At 62.2% G+C, this 21,181-nt stretch overlaps 2 protein-coding genes across 11 annotated transcripts in view; one reads left to right on the top strand and one right to left on the bottom strand.

The window, feature by feature from the left end:
* The window catches only part of NPHP4 (nephrocystin 4), a 116,214-nt gene that overhangs the window by 94,488 nt on the left and 545 nt on the right, over window positions 1-21,181 (bottom strand). For 5 of the 8 annotated variants that reach the window (XR_016211317.1, XR_016211318.1, XM_089301561.1 and 2 more), the window contains exons 2-4: window positions 15,774-15,950; window positions 8,411-8,563; window positions 413-585 (exon numbers count right to left, since the gene is read on the bottom strand). Coding sequence is in view for 6 of the 8 variants with exons in the window: in XM_089301561.1 (XP_089157687.1) it covers window positions 413-585; window positions 8,411-8,563; window positions 15,774-15,908 (461 nt within the window). In the remaining 2 variants the exon portion in view is untranslated. Of the gene's footprint in view, window positions 1-412; window positions 586-8,410; window positions 8,564-15,773; window positions 15,951-19,117; window positions 19,562-20,587; window positions 20,853-21,181 lie in introns of those variants that run through there. The other 3 variants (XM_089301559.1, XM_070079388.2, XM_070079389.2) reach the window with 3 other exon arrangements.
* KCNAB2 (potassium voltage-gated channel subfamily A regulatory beta subunit 2) overlaps window positions 20,981-21,181 on the top strand; it is an 82,816-nt gene continuing 82,615 nt past the window's right edge. For 2 of the 3 annotated variants that reach the window (NM_001171058.1, NM_001171057.1), the window contains exon 1: window positions 21,044-21,132. The gene's annotated coding sequence lies outside the window, so the exon portion shown is untranslated. Of the gene's footprint in view, window positions 21,133-21,181 lie in introns of all 3 variants that reach the window. The other variant, XM_089336682.1, reaches the window with a different exon arrangement.

Raw genomic sequence — 21,181 nt, 5'->3', positions numbered from 1 at the left:
CCCTGCTCACTGGGTGCCTGTGGGTGACGAGCTCAGGGCCCAACACACAGCAGCCCCGTGAGCCGTGCACTATGGTCATCCTCACACACAGAGGAGGGAACTCGGGACCAAAGGGCCGAATGACCTGCCTAGAACCGCCCAGGGACTCAGAGGCGGGGCGGGACTTCAGCCCACACCCAGCCACGCCCCCCCCCCCCCGACACCTGGGACCGGAGCAGGTCCTCACTCAGGCTTGATGAGAAGTCGGGGTGCAAAGCCAGCCACAGCCCAACGCAGGAAGCATCGGTCCCACAGCCCAAAGCAGGAAGCAGCCTGAGATGACAACCCAGGTGTCTGCTGTCACCAAGGATGAGCAGTAGCTTCGCCGCACAAGGACACCGGGAAACCGACGGGGTTCACAGCAGGAAGATACCGTTTGTCCTGGGAGGCGGCGCTGGGGGAGTCTGGCTTGTTGGTGAAGATCCGAAGGAGTCCAAACCCACACGACAGGGACTGCACGGCCCCGTCCCGTTTCTTGCCTTCGGCGACCACTTCTACCACAGCCACGATGTTCGGGTGGTTCAAGGAGGTATGAAAATACAGGGGCTGCAAAACAGAAGTTGGAGGGTGGCCCGGCCGTGCACAGCCCGCTGGGGAGGAAGGAGTGTGGACGCAGGGCCCTCTCGCGCACAAAGCACCAGGACCGCACACCAGGACCGCGTCTCCCTGCCACGTGCCCTCCCATGGAAGGCCGCACCCTCCCCCAGGGTGCCAGGGGAGAGAACGAGACCCCCACAGCACCAAAAGCTGCCGCAGGAGCTTCTCACTCAGAGGAGCTGATGGTTGGGACGGCAGACTCTGCTCCCGGGGCAGGAGCCGCCCACCTCAGCCAACGCCCTGGCCTGGGCCCTCCGGGAACAAGGATCAGTGCAGCGAAGCCCCCTGCCCCAGGGGTGGGCAGCACCAGGCAGGACCCCACCTGCCAAGCCTCCCCCGACGCCCAGCACACGAAACTTCACAACGCGCCAGGACTCTGATGAGTGGCCATCATGAATGAAGGCCCATCTGGACTAACTCTGTTTAATTTGCTTTTTAATTTATTTATTTCAGAGGCAGAGAGAAGGAAACAGAGACGAGACACACACAGCTCCTATCCACTGGTTCACTCCCTAAACGCCTGCAAATGCCATGGACAGAGCTGGGCCAGGCCAAAGACAAGACCCAGAAAGTCATTCCAGGTCTCCCGAGGTGGGGCTGGGACCCGATGAGTTCAGCCACCCCCCGCCCCTCAAGGGTCTGCATTAACAGGAAATCCGAGTCAGAAGCCAGAACCAGACATCAAACCCAGGTGCCCACCACGGGACACAGGCGGCGTACCCAGCATGCTTACTGCCAGGCTCGACTCCCTGTGTTGAGGAGGGATCCTTGGTGTCTCAGGTGCTAAGCAGTGATACCTAGTGCAGAGCCCAGTGAATTCCTTTTCCAACAAAATCACCTTGAGAGACCAGCGTTGCAGTGCAGCAGGTTAAGCTTGGAATGGCGGTTCAGGTCTCATCCAGCTCCCTGCTACCAGGCCCGGGAAAGCAGTAGAAGGTGGCCCACATGGAAGACCCAGACAGAGTTCCAGCCTCCTGGCTTCAATCTGGCCCAGCCCGGGCAGTTGTAGCCATTTAGGGACTGAACCAGCAGATGGAAGATTCTCTGTGTGTCTCTCCTTCTCTCTCTCTGTCACTCTTTCAAATAAATAAATATATTTAAAAGCACCTTGAAACATTTTCTTGACATATTTCGGGAGGCAGGCATTTGACACGGCCGGTGAGGCACCACTTGCAACACTCACGGCCAAACCGGAGTGCTGGGGTCAAGTCTCCGCTCTGCTCTCCACCCCAGCCTCCTGCTAACACGCACCCTGGGAGGCGGGTGACGGCTCCAGTAGCTGGTCCCTGCCCCGCTGTGGGAGACCCGGATGGAGCTCCCAACTCCGGGCTTTGGGCTTGGCCCAACCCTCAATATTGCAGGCATTTTGGAGAATGAACCAGCAGATGGAAGGTCAACATCCCCCTCACCTCCCTCTCTCTCTCCCCCTCTCTCTCTCTCTCTCTCTCTCTGTGCGTGTGTGTGTGTATGTGTCATCTCTGTCTGTGTCTCTCTACCTGTCAAATAAAATAAACATTTTTAAGAGTGTATTTTTGGACCTAGGCCAAGCAGGCGGCACCCCCACTGATCCTGAAAGGTTTTCCACGCCCTAAATCAACACAGGCCCCTGACTCTGGACGGGAAGCGCAGGGAGACCCGGGGAGCAGGTCCACCGCACAGGTGGAAGGGCTGGAAGCAACTGCCCTCTGCCGCCCCACTGACGTGAACGTGGTCGTTGTTTTAGCTCGGAGACAGAAACAGAGCCGCCGGCTGGGCCGGGCGGCCGACAGCGAGGGGCGTCCCCCAGGCTCTCGAAGGCCACACGGAACAGAGGCTCCGGACTCGGTGGCCCCAAACCCAGCGTCCAAGCTGGGGGCGAAACCTCTGAGAGAAGCCACCCGCGGAGACCAAGGCAGCCCCCGCGCAGGGCGGGGCCACGGGGGCTGTGACCGAAACCTGCAGGGACCCCCCCACACCCCTTAGCCAGCCGTGACCACGGTGTCACCGGGAGAAGCTTCCCTGTGATCACAGACTGTCAGCCGGGTAACAGAGAGACACATTAAAACATCAGCCCCGAGGTATAAATCGTGACTCTATTATCTCTTATTGCAAAATGATGAAATAATGACCACTTAGCGCTGACAAGTGGATGGACTAAGGGAGAGTTATGTTTCTGTTTCCAAGACTCAAGAACGCTTTCTAAAAAGCCCCACCCAAAGTCAAGTGTGTGGCCCTCTCACCTTCCGTGTTTAGGAACACGACTCACTTTCACTTTCGGCAGTGAGAACAAACATTGGCAACGCTGACACAAGCTCCAGGTCACCTTGGAAGGGCTCCACCGGAAGCCATGGGACCAGCGGCTCTGGGACGGCTACGGCCTCTCCCTCTGTCTACCCACAACCAGACAGAACCTCCTGCCACCAACAGAGCCCCAGAGCTGTGTCTCCTGTCCGACCACGGCATCTAAAGCACCCAGCCGGAATGACAGGCGTCAGCCACGGGGAGCAAGGCGGACGGACAGGCGACGCCAGTTCAGACGGCTGTCTTGGGATCACTGCTGACGGGACACCGACTCTGCCCAAACCCACCTGCGGACCCTCCAGCGTGGGGCCGGCCTCACGCTGCAGAGTGTACAGGGACCTAGAAAACACAGGGGCTCAGCACAACTCCAGACGGCGCTCGGAGCAGCGCCAGCGCCCACGCCCTCAGTCTGCACACACCGACTGAATGCCAGCGCCACACGCGCTGACGGCACACGGACACTGTGTGATGAACTTTCAGTCAAGCCCAGCAAATCAGCTGCGGGAGGGGGCCCCGAGACAGGAGAGATGGGCTCCTGGTCACCCCCACATCACCTCTCGCGTCTGCGTAGGACAAGCTTCCTCCCTGACGGGATAAACAGATTAATAAATCATGTAAACGCCCCTGTCCTAACGCCTTCATCTCCGAACACAGCATTCCGCCTCGGGCCACGTTTCCATTTCTCACCCGCAGTGACAGGCCTGAAATTGGGCTCTGCGGCCGCCGTCTTCCTGAAGGGGCTGCTCCGCCTTCCCCGGCGGCCCAGCCACGTGACCTGCGACCTCTGACAGGCAGCCCTGCGACAACGCCGGGCCACAGGCCAGAGCAGCACTGAGCAGACTCAAACCAGCACCTTGCTGGTTCCGGAGGCATATACTTTCAGGGTGGCTGTGTGGCCTAGCAGTTAGGGCGCCCGCACAGTCCACAGCAGAGAGCCCGAGTTCAACTCCCAGCTGCAGCTCCTGACCCAGCTCCCCGCCAACGCATGCCCTGGACGGCAGCACCGGGCGCTGTGCTCCTGCCACTCCCCCAGGAGACCAGGCTAAGCTCCTGGCCCCCGCCTGAGCCCCAGCCCAGCCAGAGCCATGGCAGGCGTGTGGGGAGGGACCCAGGGATGGCAGCACTGGCTCCATCTCTCCCTCTCTGTGGCTCTCAAGTCAATAAATAAACGTCAACAAGGAAAGCGAGCCGTTAGCGGACGACCTTCAGGAAGTCAAACAGCTCACAGAGCTGCACGCAGCGTCCACCCCTGGCTCGGCCTCTGTCCTGGCCCGGTCCATCCAACGCTGAACCGCACGAGTGTGCTGCACTCTGCCGAGCCAAACTCTCCGCTGGAAAACGCAAAGCCAGAAGCTTCTACGGCTGGGAAGGCGGGGGTCACAAGGCCCAGGAAGGCGGGGGTCCCAGAGACGGGGACGGCTCCCCCCCGAGAGTCACCAGGCCCAGGAAGGCGGGGTCCCAGAGACGGGGACGGCTCCCCTCCGAGAGTCACCAGGCCCAGGAAGGCGGGGGTCCCAGAGACGGGGATGGCTCCCCTCCGAGAGTCACCAGGCCCAGGAAGGCGGGGTCCCAGAGACGGGGATGGCTCCCCGGCGGGGGTCACCAGGCCTAGGAAGGCAGGGGTCCCAGAGACGGGGACAGCTCCCCTCTGAGAGCCACCAGGCCCAGGAAGGCGGGGGTCCCAGAGACGGGGACGGCTCCCCTCCGAGAGTCACCAGGCCCAGGAAGGCGGGGGTCCCAGAGACGGGGATGGCTCCCCTCCGAGAGTCACCAGGCCCAGGAAGGCGGGGGTCCCAGAGACGGGGACGGCTCCCCTCCGAGAGTCACCAGGCCCAGGAAGGCGGGGGTCCCAGAGACGGGGATGGCTCCCCAGCGGGGGTCACCAGGCCCAGAGTGGCAGCTCTCAGCAGTGGCGCTCACTCATTTCCAGCTCTGGCTGCACCGCCATTGCGGCCGTGCCCGCCCTGCCCCAGCCCTGCGGCGGGGGACTCCCGGCACCCCCCAGAACCAGGTGATGAATCAAGCCTTTGCAAGGGCTTGCAGGAGCCTCACTCGGGTGACACCGATGTTCCCCGACAGCGTCCACATTTAAAGGGGCGATCGCACCGCTCTCGTTACCCCGACAGATGAGAGCTGCCTAGGAGTCGCTTTCTCAGCCCGTCGGCCACGGCCCAGGGACGCTACCCAATTACCCGCGTCACTCGGCAGGGCCGGTGATTTACCGATCACTGCAGCGACACGGGCCTCTGGGGCCCAGGGGAGGTATGGCTTAGCTGTGTACGGAGCACCCCACAACCCCTGCCCTGGGCTTAGCTGTGTACGGAGCACCCCACGACCCCTGCCCAGCACCCTGCCCAACATCAATAAAGGGGGATAAGCCCACCAGCAGCTGAGCCACGTAGTTAAGGAGTGGATCTAAGGGAGAGTCCATCTCAGAAAGGAAACGTGGAAGTGCGGTCCTGTGGCCGCCAGGATTATTTTTTCAAAGACTTTTTAGAGGGAGCCTGAGTTATTAACTGTCTCAGAGGAAGTGAAGGGCAATCCTTCTCCACCAGGGACGGTCTCGGAGGAGCACACGCACTCCGAGCTCAGAGCTGAGCGAGGTCTGGGGCCGCTCGCCTCTGGGCACCCCCATCCCCCAGCAGACCCCACAAGGGTGCAAAGCCTCATCAGTTACAGAAAGGAACACCCGGCTCAGGCGCAAAGAAAGGTGTGTGTGTGTGGAGCCTTCTGGGACCTTGCTGTTCGCAAGGTAGGACAGAGCACCATCTCCCAGGCTGTAAAGACACAGGCAGCTCGATGAAACCCCGGGCGAGGGTGCCGGACAGCCGGGGCGCCGAACACGGTCCCCGCCCCCAGCAGCTCGCCAGCCTCAAATGAGGTCACTGCCCCAAGCCAGTGCTGAGGGTCAAGCTAGAAAAATGTCTCCCTCAAGTCTCAGAACCACCTCTGCGGAGGGCAAAGGGTGTTTTCTCCCCCTGTTTCCACAGCAGCGTGGACAGGGCCATCAATCGGCCGGGCACTCTCACACAGCCACACCGTCGTGTCTGAACGCCCACCAGCGGGACCCCTAGAGCCCCACCACACATGGGCACACCCGGAGCAGAGGGGAATTCTCCGCAGTCCCCTACACGGCAACAAACCACCTTCCCTGTCTCCTTAATGTCAAGGAGACACAGGAGGCGGCGGCTGTGCGGCCGGCAGGCCGGGTGCTCACTCCCGGGGCGCCACTGGCCTCTACTGCTCGCTGTGGGCATAGCAGCTGCAAACAGCAGCCTGAAACGCCGGCTCCCTGCACCAACCCGCCTGCGTCCCACCTCGGTAACTTCTAGAAACTTCAAGCACTGTGCTCCACTGGGCCCCTCTCCTACCACTGCCCTTGACCTCAACAGAAGTCGGCCCAGGTGTTCCCTACGTGCAGCAGGGGCCAAAGCTGTTTCCGTCACTTAGACGTGAACCACGCATGAGAAGGCCACGGCACAGCTCCCGGGGCGGCAAAGCTGGAGGTGCAGACCCCTCGGCAGTGTGGCAGGGGACCCCCGACCTGCAGATCGGCTCTGACAACACGACCAGTGTTGTAGCCTGAGCATCAGGGCGGCAGAAGCCCGCCCCTTCCACCCAGGTCACAAACACTGGCGCAGGGCGCAGGGCAGGTGTTGCACAGACCGGGCCGAAGCGCTCGCACGTGGACAGCTGTGACGAGCGGAAGCGAGGGAGGGACGCGTCCTGGAGCCTCAGGGACAGAGCGTCCCCCTGCTGGTTTCAAAGCATAATCCCACCTCACTTCCAAAACTCAGACCACGGGGCCGTGTCGGGGATGTGCAGTCAGCGGGACAAAGGGACAGGGGCTCACGGCACAGCGCTGCACTCCAACCTGCCCAGGCCTCACTGCCCAAGGCCCACGCGCCCCCTTGTGAGGGGGGACGGGCTCCATCTCCACGCACCTCGCCTCACTTTCCTCCACTTGAAATGGAGACAGAACACACAGCGCCACGGAGCCGACAAGCATGAAGTGACCTAGGCGCCACAGTGAAGGACAGCTCCCGTCACTGCACCGCCATTACTCACGGCACAAGCCTTCACACAGCACTGGCATCCTCCGGCCTCCCTCTGCACACGCGAGAAAGAGGAAGTCAAAGCAGCTGGCCCCGAGTGGCCGACCTGAGGGGCGGGGGCCAGCCAGCACCAAGACGGCCACAGAAGGGTCGCTGCACCCGCCCACAGCAAGCGTGCACTCCCCCGGGCTCGCGAGCCGGGGGCCCCGTGAGAGGCGCCCACGCGAGCTGTTTGCCAGCGGCGCCGTCACACATTCTGAGCTCCTGGGACGTGCACCTGACCGGGGCCCCGCGTGACCTTCCTCACTCAGGCACCACCTTCCTCCACCACTCACGCCAAGACACGCACAAGCCACGCCACGTGTGCAACGGCAGCAAGCTCACAGCCAGCTCAGTCACGGGTCAACCACGGTCAGAACAGGCCCCCGCAGGAAAGGGGGCGCCCTGGACAGGGGGTGCCCGGAGCGATGTCTTGAAGGATGGCTGTGGTCACACAAGCTGTCCCAGCACCAGGCTCTCCCCAGTCAAGGTCACGTGTGAGGCAGCAGGCAGGCCTGGAGAGACCTCCACGGCAGAACTGGCCCACTCTGCCGGCCCCTGCGCTGCCGTGCTGGCCCCGCTCCCCACCCACCCCCCACAGCTGCCGGCTGCCCCGCCCCGCTGGGAGCATCACTGTCTCTGCTCGCCCCAGGGCCTGCTTCCTTCCCACCCTGGGGGGCCCGGCTGTGTGCCAGACCCTCCCTCACCACCCTGCCAAAGCAGGCCACCTGTCCCTAGCAGGTCCCTACGGACTTTTCACAACTTGGAATCCTTTGATCCCATGCTGGGCGTCACCCCACCAGGCTGCAGGCTCTGTTGGGTGGCACCATCGTCCCCTGGCGCCCAACGTGATGGCCCCCCAGACAGCAGGCACGGACCACGGTCGTGCGCGATCAGTGCTGCCGCATGGAGACAGAACACGTGGAACACAGGGCAGCCGACGGAGCCCCCGGAGCAGGGACAGGTGACTCAACCAGGGCCAGCGCGGCCTGCCCCGTCTGGAGACGCAGGCCCAGGGGTGACTCCGCACTCTGCCACCTTCTACTCGGGCACACTGCTCGACTGAATCGCGTTTTCCCCACGGTGGAAACAGAAAACGGAAATGAAAGGCAGAAGAGGAAGCAGATGCGATCGATGACTTCCTAAATTAATCCAAACCCCAGGTCCCCCCCTCACCTTCAGCCAGAGCTGTGCACCCACCCGGCTCCCGCGGGAGGTCCTGTCTGGGAACAGAGGCCCCCCCGCTAAGCCTACACTCAGCGACTGCACCTGCCGCCCGGCCACGTTCCGAGGGGTCTGAGGCGCGCTGGCCTTCTCTGGCCCTCCCTAGGCCACAGCCCAGGACCCGCACTGCCCGCCTCCACCGCGGAGCTGCCCTGCCCGGCGTCGCGAGGCCTCACCTCATTGAAGACGACCCGGGACGGCTGCCTCGAGAGCTGCTTGGTCGGCTGCACGGAGCTCTTCCACGTCCTCCCGAAGAAGTGTCGGTAGGTGACATCAAAGAGAGACACTCGCAGATGGCACTCCACCTCCGACAGCACCTCCAGCAGCCCCTAGGAGACAGCAGGGAGCGGGCCCTGAGGAGTGCCGCCGTCACGAGCACCCGCAGCCACTGCTGGGTCACTCGGCATCCAGACGGAGTGCTCCGGCCGGAATCAGCAGCCCAGCTGCCTCCTGGGAACCCCATCTCGCCATGGCTCGCGGTGGGGTCTTTTTAAAAAAAATAAGTCTCTGCTTTTTCTTGTATTTATTTATTTATTTGAAAGGCAGAGTTACACAGAGAGAGAAGGAGAGGCAGAGAAAGAGAGAGAGGTCTTCCATCCGCTGGTTCACTCCCCAATTGGCTGCAACAGTCGGAGCTGTGCCGATCTGAAGCCAGGATCCAGGAGCTTCTTCCGGGTCTCCCATGCAGGTGCAGGGGCCCAAGGACTTGGGCCATCCTCCACTGCTTTCCCAGGCCATGGCAGAGAGCTGGATCGGAAGTAGAGCAGCCAGGACTAGAACCAGTGCCCACACGGGATGCCGGCAGTGCAGGCGGTGGCTCTCCCTGCTACGCCACAGCGCCGGCCCCTCACAGTGGGGTTCTAAGTCAAAGTGCTTGGCCCTCCCCCAGCCAATGAGAGCACTGAAGTTCCCTGGAACAGACACAGACTCACGACTCGCACGGCCAACAAGACACGGGAGGTCAGGGCTGCAGACACAGGCACGCCTGCCAGCACGCAGGCCGACAGCCACTGGCAGCCCCTGTGGAGCCGGGAGCAGAGAGAGAACACGCCCAGGCGGCATCACCCCAGACCCTGGACCAAACCGTGGGCCTGCGTGCTGCTGCGTTAATGAGCCGCTTCTGCTGTAAGCCACTGTGGACGATTTATCGTTTCTAAACAAATGAGTCCTTCCCGATACAACCAAAGACGCCGCATCCTCAAGTCGTCAGTCACCGTGGGACGGCGTTGGCAAAGGCAGGCAGCTCTCTGAGGACGGAGGACCACAGAGCACGAGGCAGCCCGAAACCAGGGGCAGGGACCGGATCCCAGGCTGACCGCCTCCACTGCCCGTCACGGCGACGCCAGCAGTGCGTGGGTACCGCCCGGGACACGGCTCTGCTTTGCTTCCATTCACTCGTGCAACAAACATCTGCCGCGTGTCTGCAGGCACTGTTCAGGAACAAGACAAACTCCCGCCATCACGGGGCTTCCGTGAAAAGCCAGGCGAGGGACGAAGCGACAGTCAAGGTGACGGTGCGGCTGAGAGCCCTGGGGGTCTGTGACTGGAGAGCAGAAGCAGCCACGGAACCAAAGGCCTGGGGACAGAGGAGCCTGGTGCTGGGCGGTGCCTGGACCACACTCGCTAACTCCGCTCCCTCCTTACTTCCGTAGTCTCCCGCTCCGGCAGCTGGGGCCTCACTGCCTGGTGACTGCCTCCCGGGCCAGCCTGAGAGAACTCTGACACGCAGACCAACTGGCCCACACCAGCCCCACCCACCGCACCCCGGCTCTCACTGCCCAGGAGACAGCACTCCTCCGATCACCCTGGGGCTGGGGGTGGGCCTGCCACGTCCTCCGCCTCACCCACCCTTCCTGCCAGGACCACAGGGAAGGCTTTGGCCCAGCCTGCCCCCTTGGCTTGGGACCTGCGAGTGACCAGCCTTCCAGCAGCGGCCGTCGGATCTGCTGGCCTCACTGTAAGATCCCAGAACGTTCGGAAAGAGGAGGCACACGCATCGAGGGGTGCGGGAGGGGCTCCCGGGGCATGATGGGAAGCTGGGCTTTTACAACCCAGATGGGACGAGGCCAGGCGAGCATCCCAGGCAGAAATGGCATGGCTGATTCGGGACCAGGGCTGGAGCAGGGGCCACGGCGCGGGCCACTGACAGCGGGCACGTGACTGTGACCCTGGTGGCTGCAGCGGAACGTGAGGCAGAGGCGGGAAGGCCTCGCTGTGTCCCCTCCCCCAGGTCCCCATGGACAGACGCCAGCACACTGTGTGTGTGCAAAAACAAGGCGGCACCGTGCACGGGGACAAGGAAGACGAGACCCAGTCCGTTTCAGTCGCCACTCAGGACCAGAGACCTCTGCCTGTGGCCTCGCCCCCACTGCGGCCACACTGCCCGCTCCCTGCTCCTCGCACCTGCCACGCAGTCCCAGGCTCCCATCATGCCCGACAAGGCGGCCGCCAGCCAGCCCCATCCCCTGCCCGGCTTCACGTCCACGGCTGCCGCGGGAACTCTGAGAACGCCAGGGGGAATGCTGTTCCCTGCTCCAGTCCTTCAGCCCAGCGCCAGGCCACACACGTGTGGGTACTCGGCACGTGAACCTCTCACCTCTGGGTCAGGCCAGGGCCCCGCCGCTCCTCCTCACCGTCTTCGAAGGCCTCCCCAGACACGAGCCATCGCTCACCAATCCCTACTGCTGGCCTGGACTTCTCCCCAGAACCTGAGTCTGACAACCTTCTCTGGGACCCCTTCCCACTCAGACAAGTTTCTAGGTGCAACTGCCCACCTGGACCCAGCACTGAGAAGACAGGCCACCGGGCAACCACCTGGGCACGCCAGTGAGGACCAAGTGAGCCAAAACAGCCACCCCAAAGTACAACTCACGTCCATGGATTAAACAAAGAAAGTCAATGAGGGGCCGGCACAGTGGTGTAGCTGGTGAGGCCGCTGCCTGCAGTGCTGGCATCCCATATGGGCACCGGTTCAAGTCCCAGCTGCTCCTCTTCTGATCAAGCGCTTTGCTGTGGGCTGGGAAAGCAGTAGAAGATGCCCAAGTGGCTGGGCCCCTGCACCCGTATGGAAGACCTGGAAGAAGCTCCTGGCTCCTGGCTTCAGATCAGCCCAGCTCTAGCCTTTGTGGCCATTTGGGGAGTGAACCAGCAGACGGAAGACCTCTCTGTCTGTCTGTCTGTCTGTCTGTCTCTCTCTCTCTCTCTCTGCCTCTCCTCGCTCTGTGTAACTCTGCCTTTCAAATAAATAAATAAATCTTAAAAAAAAAAAAAAAAGCAAGCCAGTGGAGCAGTTAAAAGAAACATGGTAAAAAAAATAAATAAATAAAGTGCCCCAAGCACAGAACAAACGTGCTGCGTTCTCAGCCCAACCCTTCACAGGGAGGTCTGCCACCCTGCACGGCAATCTACGCTCAACACAGCAAACCCACGCACACCCGCCAGACCATCTCGATCACGTTTTCCTTACATCGATTTCTATTTATCTGAAAGTCTGAGTTACAGACAAAGAGGGAGCGCCAGAGAGAAAGAGAGAGGTCTTCCATCCGCTGGTTCACTCCCCAGATGGCCACAACAGCAGAACTGCACCAATCTGAAGCCAGGAACCAGGAGCTTCTTCCAGGTCTCCCATGTGGGTGCAGGGGCCCAAGGACTTGGGCCATCTTCTACTGCTTTCTCAGGTGCATTAGCAGGGAGCTGGATCAGAAGTGGAGCAGCCGGGACATGACCAGTACCCACATGATGCCGGTGTCGCAGGCGGCAGCTTTACCCGCTACGCCACAGCACCGGCCCCTTTAACATTTATTTCCAACTTCATCTCTTTTTAAATGCTGTTTTTGATGCAGAACCAACTTTGTGTCTCTGTGATAAGCCTCACTTGAGCCTAACATACTATCCTTCAAACATAGTGCTGGATGAGAGGGCGACAGCTAAGGACTTCTGCCTCAGTACCCACGAGGGCTGTCAGTCTGCACGCACCTGCAGTGCCCTGGTCCTGGAACAGTGAGTCTGGGGGTGCTCTCTCCCTGCCTCCTACAATCGCTTATCTAGAAAGAGTCTTACTCGAGGGTGTCCGCCCTGGCGATTGAGACACCAGTGGGGACCGACGGCTTGGTCCTGGCTCCAGCTTCCTGCTGGGGCACATCCTGGCAGGCAGCTTAATAGCTGCAATGGCTGGGCCCCTACCACCCACGTGGGAGTGTGTTCCCAGCTCTTGGCAGGCAGCCGGGCCCTGCTGTGGCCACTGTGGGCATCCGTGGCCAGGAGTTCCCTGTGCCTGCCAGATGACCATACAAAAGTGGGAAGAATTAATCTTCCTGTACCCTTGGTGAAAGTCAACCTGGGAGACGCAGCGACGCTTTCCTGTGTTTCCTTCTCGTGATCAGCCTCGCCGGGGCCTACGGCTTTTACTGCTCATCTCAGAGAACCGCTTCTGGCTGTGTCGGTTTTCCTATTGCTTGTCTTTCACTTGAGTGACTCCTGCTCAGACACCACTTCCTCTGCTCTGTGGACCTGGCGTCTGATTTGTCCTGTTTCTCCAGGTTTTAAGGGAGCAGAGGTCACTGACTTCACATCTTCCTTCTGAACACAAAGAGGACGCGGACAGCTGTGGATGTCGCAGGGAGACGGCAGCAGTCACCCCGACAGGCAGATTCCAGTAAGTTCCTGAATTACTTGCTCCAACTATTTTCTGGTCTCCGGGTGAATTCCTCTTCGCCCCTGGCTATCCAGCTCCCTATCAGTGCTCACCCTGGGAGGCAGCCGGTGACGGCTCCAGGGCTTGAGTGAACACTCAGGCTCAGTTCTGAGCTCCTGGCTGCGGCCTGGCCCCGCCCTGGCTGTTACGGGCATTCAGGATGTGAACCAACAGATAGAAAATCCTTCTGTGTGTCTCTCTCACTTTTCAAGTAAAAATAAATAAAAATTTTAGAAAATAAAGTGTACCCGGGCCAGCACTGTGGTATACCAGTTACAGCCGGTAAAGCCGCTGTCTGCAGTGCCGGCATCCCATATGGGTGCCTGTTCGCGTCCCGGCTGCTCTACTTCCGATCCAGCTCTCTGCTGTGGCCTGGGAAAGCAGTGGAAGATGGGCCAAGTCCTTGGGCCCCTGCACCCATGTGGGAGACCGGAAGAAGCTCCTGGCTCCTGGCTTCGGATCAGCACAGTTCTGGCTTTTGTGGCCAACTGGGGAGTGAACCAGTAGATGGAAGATCTCTCTCTATCTCTGTCTCTCTCTCTGTCTCTTCCCCTCCCTTCCTCCCTCCCTCCCTCTTTCTGCCTCTGCCTCTCTGTAACACTGCCTTCCAAATAAATAAATAAATCTTTAAAAAAAAAAAAAGAAAAGAAAAGAAAGAAGAAAGCATACCTTTTTGTAAGCAACGTATAATTAAGTCCTTTTCTTTTTTTTTTTTTTTTTGACAGGCAGAGTGGACAATGAGAGAGAGAGAGAGAGAGAGAAAGGTCTTCCTTTGCCGTTGGTTCACCCTCCAATGGCCGCTGCGGCCGGCGCATACGCGCTGATCCAAAGCCAGGAGCCAGGTGCTTCTCCTGGTCTCCCATGGGGTGCAGGGCCCAAGCACCTGGGCCATCCTCCACTGCACTCCCTGGCCACAGCAGAGAGCTGGCCTGGAAGAGGGGCAACCGGGACAGAATCCGGCGCCCCAACCGGGACTAGAACCCGGTGTGCCGGCGCCGCAAGGCGGAGGATTAGCCTAGTGAGCCGCGGCGCCGGCCCATAATTAAGTCTTACATGATCATTTTTAATATACGACTTAGAATCGGGAATTCCGCTTGTAGGAATTATTCTAGATATATGTGTACACAGGAAATATATGATGTAAATGAGGTTATTCATGGCGGCAGTGTGTGTAATAGAAAAGTCTAAATGTTCATCCTTGCTACAAAATGCTGGTTCATACAAAGAAATACTCATTCTTGAGAAAGAATCACAGTGGTCCTCACATTATATGGAAAACCTATAAGATATATGGATAAGAATTTAAAAAAAGCAAAGTAGAGAACACACTACTCACCTTTGACAAAAGGAAAACTTCCACAAGCACAAACGCATTTACAAACGGGTTTGCCTGGAAATACTGGGGAAGGGGCCGGCGCTGCGGCGCAGTCAGTCAGACATCCGCCTGCAGTGCCGACTCCCATGTGGGTGCAGGCTGGAGTCCCGGCTGCTCCACTTCTGATCCAGCTCTCTGCTGTGGCCTGGGAAAGCAGTGGAAGATGGCCCAAGTCCTTGGGCCCCTGCACCCATGTGGGAGACCTGGGAAGAAGCTCCTGGTTCCTGGCTGCAGATTGGCACAGCTCTGGCTGTTGGGGCCATCTGGGGAGTGAACCAGCGGATGGAAGCCCTCTCTCCCTCTCTCTCTCTCTGTAACTCTGCCTTTCAAAGAAGGAAGGAAGGGAGGGAGGGAGGGAGGGAAGGGGAGAGGGAGGGAGGAAGGATGGACCCACTATGCCCCTCCACGGGCTGTCCGTCACATGGGCGTGCTGTGGATGGCCCCACAGAAACCCTGGCTTGTCCAGCAGGTCCCCCAGCTGCAGGGCACGTGTGGAGGTGCGGCCATCAGGGCATGGGCCTGAGCGCAGAAAAGGCCACGGGGGCACCAAGCACAGGGCCCAACGGCCACAGAGCGGCCGGGTACACAGGGCCTGACAGCCACAGAGCTGCCGGGAGCACACGGGCCCTGACGGCCACAGACAGAGCTGCCAGGATGCCCGGGCCCTGACCGGCCACAGAGCGGCCGGGATGCCCGGGCCCTGACAGCCCACAGAGCGGCCGGGATGCCCGGGCCCTGACCGGCCGCAGACAGAGCAGCCAGGATGCCCGGGCCCTGACAGCCCTCCCGGGCCCTGACAGCCCACAGAGCGGCCGGGATGCCCAGGCCCTGACAGCCCACAGAGCGGCCGGGATGCCCGGGCCCTGACAGCCCACAGAGCGGCCGGGATGCCCGGGCCCTGACAGCCCACAGAGCGGCCGGGATGCCCGGGCCCTGACAGCCCACAGAGCGGCCGGGATGCCCGGGCCCTGACAGCCCTCCCGGGCCCTGACAGCCCACAGAGCGGCCAGGATGCCCAGGCCCTGACAGCCCACAGAGCGGCCGGGATGCCCGGGCCCTGACAGCCCACAGAGCGGCCGGGATGCCTGGGCCCTGACAGCCCACAGAGCGGCCGGGATGCCCGGGCCTGCCTGCAGCAGTCCAAACTGCTGGGCTGCAAGCAGGCCAGGCTGAGCCACGCACAAGGCCGCCTCTTGCAAACCTGGCGCAGGGACAACCAGGAGATCAGATCACTGCCCCTGGTTTCTTCACTGCTCCACCAGGGACAGAAGAAAGCCTCACCCAGCGTCAGAAGTGCTGACCAAGCCGCTGAAGGCGGCCTGCTCTTTGCTGATGGGCCACTTTGCCTCTGAACGCTGCCGAGCCCAAGGTAATGGGTGTTGTGGTCAAGACCCAAGTAAATCAGCGAGAATCAATACATTAACTGGCACCCTCGGCCCGGCCACCGGCAGTCAGGGGCAAGCGTCGTTACCTGTCTGATGAGCGGCCCGTCGAGCCACTTCAGGACACACTGGAACGCCGTGGACTCCTTCACCGGCTGGCGTGCTCTCTGCGGGTGGGGGGGCACGAGCACGTTGTGGGCAAAGACCTCGTGCCAGTCCCGCATTCCGGCGGCGAGGATCCCCGGGTGCCTCCAGGACGCCTGCACCTTGGCACACAAAGGGAAGGCGGACGTAAGGGCCACGCGCCAGAGCCACGCGGTTTCCTGTCACCGATCGGCCCCAAAGCCGTCGCCACACTCCGCAATCCCCAGCGCAGTCGCCGCACTGCTGGCTGGCACCATCTGGCCAATGTGCCCATCTCACGGCAGAGAGCCCGCCACGCCGCGCCTGGCCCTGGTGACGCAGGGGCAGGGCTGCGCTGACAGGCCGAGCACGCAGGAGGACGCCGGGCCTGGGGGAGAGGGCAGCTGACCTCCAGGCCTCGTGCGGGGCAGTCCTGGGAGGGGGCCGGGAGGGAGACTCAATCAAGGCCATGAAAGGCGCGTCTCAGGGCTTGTGCTGCCGTTCAGAGGGAAATCCGGCTCTCAGAGCACACGGTCAGCAGCCTGGAGCTGCCGGGGACCACCCTGGGAGAAGCCACTCGAGACATTAAAAAAAATAGCTAGTGGGGGACAGGCAGCAGTGCCAGAGCCCCTCGGCAGCCTGGTGCGTTACGGCGTCATCCGACCCCGCCGGGCCACGGGCGGACCTGAGCTCCTCTAGGCTTCCTTCCGGCTGACGCAGAACCACAGCCCTGACTCCACTGAGGCCGGACTCCATAGGCAAGGAGGAAAGGCCGCGGGCTAGGTCTCCTGAGAACAGTGCAGTCGCCAAACCCAGGGCTCCAACAAGACCCCGCAGAGCTTCCCTGAGGTCAAAACTAGGTTCCTGCAACCGGCAGACTGGTCTTCTCCATGGTGCTGACAGCCAGGCTGCCGGAGCGAAGGCCGCGGTGCCGGCCCTGCGGGAGCTGCGGCACAGCCAGAGGCAGGCGGTCACTGTGCTCGTCACCACCCACGGCAAGGGACAGCGGCACCACGGCCACGCCGCGGAAACCGCCAGCGTCCGCCATGCACACACTTCGGGCCGCCGTCAGCCAGGGCGGCCCCCTGTGCCTCTGAGGCTTTGGATCAAAACCTCCGCTCTTCCCATCCATCGGCGGCATTGCTCCTAGGAAGAGTGACCGAGGGACAAGCCACCGCCCGTCCGACTGGGCAGACGCTTTCTCAAAACTGGACCAAGTGCGCTTGTCACTTCAAGGCAAACGACCGTAGTAAGGGTGGAGCTCCCCGGCCAAGAGCAGGACTGGGGACAGGTGCACCTCCACAGCCTGGCAGCTTCGTCCTTCGAGGCTTTGCTGATGCGACGGACAGTGACACGCGCTGTGACCCTCTGAGACTGCACCGGCGAGTGCGTCAATGTTTGGAAGCTCTGCGGAACTCAGCGAGCCACGATCCTCCAAATGAACAACGCGGAACGGTGCAACATCCCGCAAGAGTGAAAGATCCGCCCCCGAGCAAGGCAGGCCAGAGCGGGGGACGTTTACCGACCCAGCGGGCGGGACTCCACTCTGGAACAAATCTTTCAGATGGGGGGGCCGGTGTTGGCGTCAGACTAAGCCCGGGGTGTGATGCCGGAGACGCACCCCATGTCACGGTGCTGGTTCAAGTCCCAGCTGCACCACTTCCTACCCAGCTGCCTGGCAGCACACGGCCCAGAGACGGGGGCTCCTACCACCCACGTGGGAGACCCGGGTGGAATTGCTGGCTCCTGGCTTCAACCAGGCCCAGCCCCAACTGCTGTGGGCATTTGGGGAGTGAACCAGCAGATAGAAGATGATCTCTGTCACTTTCCCTTTCAAATAAATAAAAATATTTAATAAGAAAAAAAGTGTGAGGGGCTGTTTCAACAGGCCACACGCCCCGTGCTCACGGCGGCACCGGGGCACACAGGATGTGACTACAGGCCTGGGATGCTCCCCTGAACGCCAGGGCTGGGTCCAGCCCACACCTCAGTGCAGCCCTGGGGTGCAGAGCCAGCCTGTTGGCGTGTGATGGGCACACAGGGCTGGTTTACCTCTGTGGTCACCTGTGTCTGCTCAGCACCCACTAGGGAAGGGCTGCCCCTGTCCCGGCCCGGGGCCTGCAGTGACTGGTTCAGAGAGAAGCACCTGACCCACACTCGGCCGCAGTCTTCCCCGGGAGACCCCAAGCCAGGCTGTCTCCCTACGAGGCCCGGAGCACGGGGGGCCAGCCTGACGGGCATCGTGGGAGCCCCTGAAGGCCCCTGGGGCTGCTTTCTCCTTTGATCCCGGTGCGTGGTGGGCTGTAGATGCCCCAGCGCTGTCCGATCCTGCTCCTGGAACCGGGGACACACAGCCCGGCTGACGGGGGGAGGTGCGGACACCATTGCTGATAAGGACTTTGAGGTGGGCGGTTTGCCGGGGTGGTCCGGCAGCCTGGCGGACGCCCAAGGGTCCTCACGGGAGCCAGGCAGGAGGGGCCGCAGGCAGCCAGGAGACAGGGAAGCAGGGGGCTCTGAGCTGGAGCTGCAGGCCGGGGGCTGCAGGCCGCCTGGAGCCCAGAAGGGAGCAGCGCTGGCCACACCTCGACCCCGGACTTCCAACCCCCAGCCGGGCAAAGAACACATCTGTGCTGCTTTTAAGCTACCAGGTCTGTGGTATTTTGTTACAGCAGCTACAGGAAACCTACCCGGCTGCCCCTTCCTGTAGGCAGAGGAGCCAGACCACCACCCAGCTGGAGGGCCGCCTCCCCCAGGAGGGCTTCCAGGCTGCTCCCGGGGGTCCACGCCTGGGCTCGCGTGGCTGCTGAACGTCCCCTGGTCACAGCACCTGTCACAGGTCTGGTTGGACCTGCACCCCGGCCAGCGCCTTGAGGAAGGCAGCCGTACTCCCGTGCCTTGGTATCCAGCTCGTCAGCACAGCTCAAAATCACACTGAACCACCGGTAACGCTGACCCCCGTGCCGCTTCTTCCCAGTGGCTTGCAGTGCAGACATGAGAAGGGTGGACACACAGGACGCGCGCTGGACGGACGTGAACAGGGTCTCAGGGGGAGCCTCCCCACCAGGGTCGCCCTCTGCAGACGCCCAGGCCCTCTGCCCCGACCCCGGGTCCCCGGCCTGTCCTGTGCCACACATGGCCAGCAGAACACGCGGGTGCCAGGCTGCCCTCGCGGGCCACGGCCATGACCTCCAGCGCCCCCGCCTCTCCAGCTCCCCTTCTGTACGGAGAAGCGCCGTTCTGAAAGATCCCGCCTCCCACAGCAGTCGTGAGGCCGGGAGGTGGCGGGTGACACCTGGGAGGGAGGCCTCACCTTCAGGCGTCCACTCCGAGAGGCCTCCTCGGAGGCTCCTCCCGGCCCGACCCGCACTCTGTCACAGAAGTGTCCCCTGTGGGACCGGGAGCTCCAGGAGGTCAGCAAACACTGGTTAATGAGGATGCCCGGGGCCGGCGCTGTGGCGTGGTGGGGAAAGCCTCCGCCTGCAGAACTGGCAGCCCATGCGGGCGCCGGTTCGAGTCCCGGCTGCTCCACTTCTGATCCAGCTCCCTGCTAACGGCCTGGGAAAGCAGTAGAAGACGGCCCAAGTGCTAGGGCCCTGCACCCACGTGGGACACCCAGAGGAAGCTCCTGGTTTCTGGCTTCAGGCTGGCCCAGATCCGGCATTTTGCGGCTATTTGGGAAGGGAACCAGAGAATGGAAGATCTTCCTCTCCCCTCTCCTTCTTTCTCTGTATCTCCGCCTTTCAAATAAATAAATCTTAAAAAAAAAAAAAAAGAAAAGAAAAAAGAAAGAAAGATAGATGTCCTGGAACAAAAGCAGAAGCACCTCTGGGGCCCAAAGGACAGAGAGCAAACCCAAAGCAGGCGCTCCCGGGGGAAACAGGCAGGAAGCGCCGGCCACCCAGCCACAGGGCCACTTCATCGCCCCAGCAACTCCACACGCTCAGCACCAGCACAGCCCCCAACGCACAGAGGAAAGCGAGCCTCAGAGCGGTGAACCAGCCAAAAGCCAGCCCCCGCAGGAGGGAGGTCAGAGCCAGGGAGGCTGAGGTCAGTTGGCTGAAGCCCCGCGGCCGGAGGGCCCCAGAGAAAGGGGCTCCAGCCTTGGTGAGGACCATGTGCACAGCGACCACCTGAGCTTCGGGGACCGGCCCTGCACAGCGACCCAGAAAGCCGCAGGGAACGCAGGGGGCCCCCCACGTTCCGCCTTCCCCCTGGGCGCAGGGGGACCCTTGCGAAGTCCTCCAGAGGCCCACTGGGGCTGGCTGGTCGGCGCGTGGAGGTGAAGGCCACAGGGGCCCCGAGCAGAGCCTCGTGGACAACCCTAGGGCCCGCAGGAGCCGGACAGTCGGACGCGAGCCCTCGGGCTCCGCCGGCAAAGGATGCACACGGAGAGGCCTGAGGCACACGGAGGCCAGGGAACCAAGGCCACGGGCCTCGGCAGCGCTCAGGCGACGCCCCGCTTCGGCTGGGGGGCTGCAGAGGGGCGCAGAGGCCGGAGACTGGGGGCAAAGGGCGAGCCGGGAGCTCAGAGTACCCAGCGGCCTGGACCGCACCAAATGTCACGGAGGGGACTGGCGGCGGGCGACCACGGGGACAGAGCCCCGCGCCGCGCCCCGCCGCCGCACCCCTCAGGTTCCGGGTGCCCCAGACAGGGCCCGAACGAACCATCCCATCCCCGGGTCCAGAGGCCCCGTCCTGCTCTGCGGCCACTCGCGAGGCCTTGTCCGACCTCCCCCGTGGCACCAGCCCACATGGTTCCTCCCACCGTGGACCGCGTTACCAAGGAGACTGGCCCGCCGCGACCGGCCGACTGACCAGGCCCGCGCTTTCGAGGAAGTCCCCTCACGACGGGCCCAGAGGCCTGGCAGCCAGTACGCGGTCTTGTGTACTGGCCTCAGGTCTTGCGGGCCGAGGACCGGCTGAGGGGCGCGCTGCTTCGGGCCGCTCCCGGGAGGAGCCTCGGAAAGCTGGCGCCCAGCGCTCAGGCCGCGGACCCGCCCCGCGTTCTCTCGTCGTCAAGGCCTCGGAGCCAATCAGAGCACAAGTCAAGGGGGGCGGCCCTCCGCGAGCGCCAGCCAATCGGTGAGGCAGCGGGCCCGTCCTGATTTGCATGGCCGACGATCCCTTAGCCAATATCAAGATGAGAGGCGTGAGCGCCAGCCAATAGGAAACTGCCGGAGGCGTGGCCGCGGGCGTCCCACGAGGTGAAGATGCTGCGGGCGGAACCTGCCCGAGCGAGCGGGATTCGGGGGCGCTCGAGTCGCAGGGGCAGGGCGGGAAGGAAGATCCGGAGCGGGACTCAGGATCCGGAGCTGGAGCCCCCAGGTGAGTGGCGGGGGAGACCCCGGCGGGCCGCGCGTGGTCTGGGCGTGCG

The sequence above is a fragment of the Oryctolagus cuniculus genome, chromosome 7 (assembly GCF_051225735.1).
Source record: "Oryctolagus cuniculus isolate XC-2025 breed Fujian yellow rabbit chromosome 7, ASM5122573v1, whole genome shotgun sequence".
Lineage (NCBI taxonomy): Eukaryota > Metazoa > Chordata > Mammalia > Lagomorpha > Leporidae > Oryctolagus > Oryctolagus cuniculus.
This window is presented reverse-complemented; position numbering and strand designations above follow the sequence as displayed.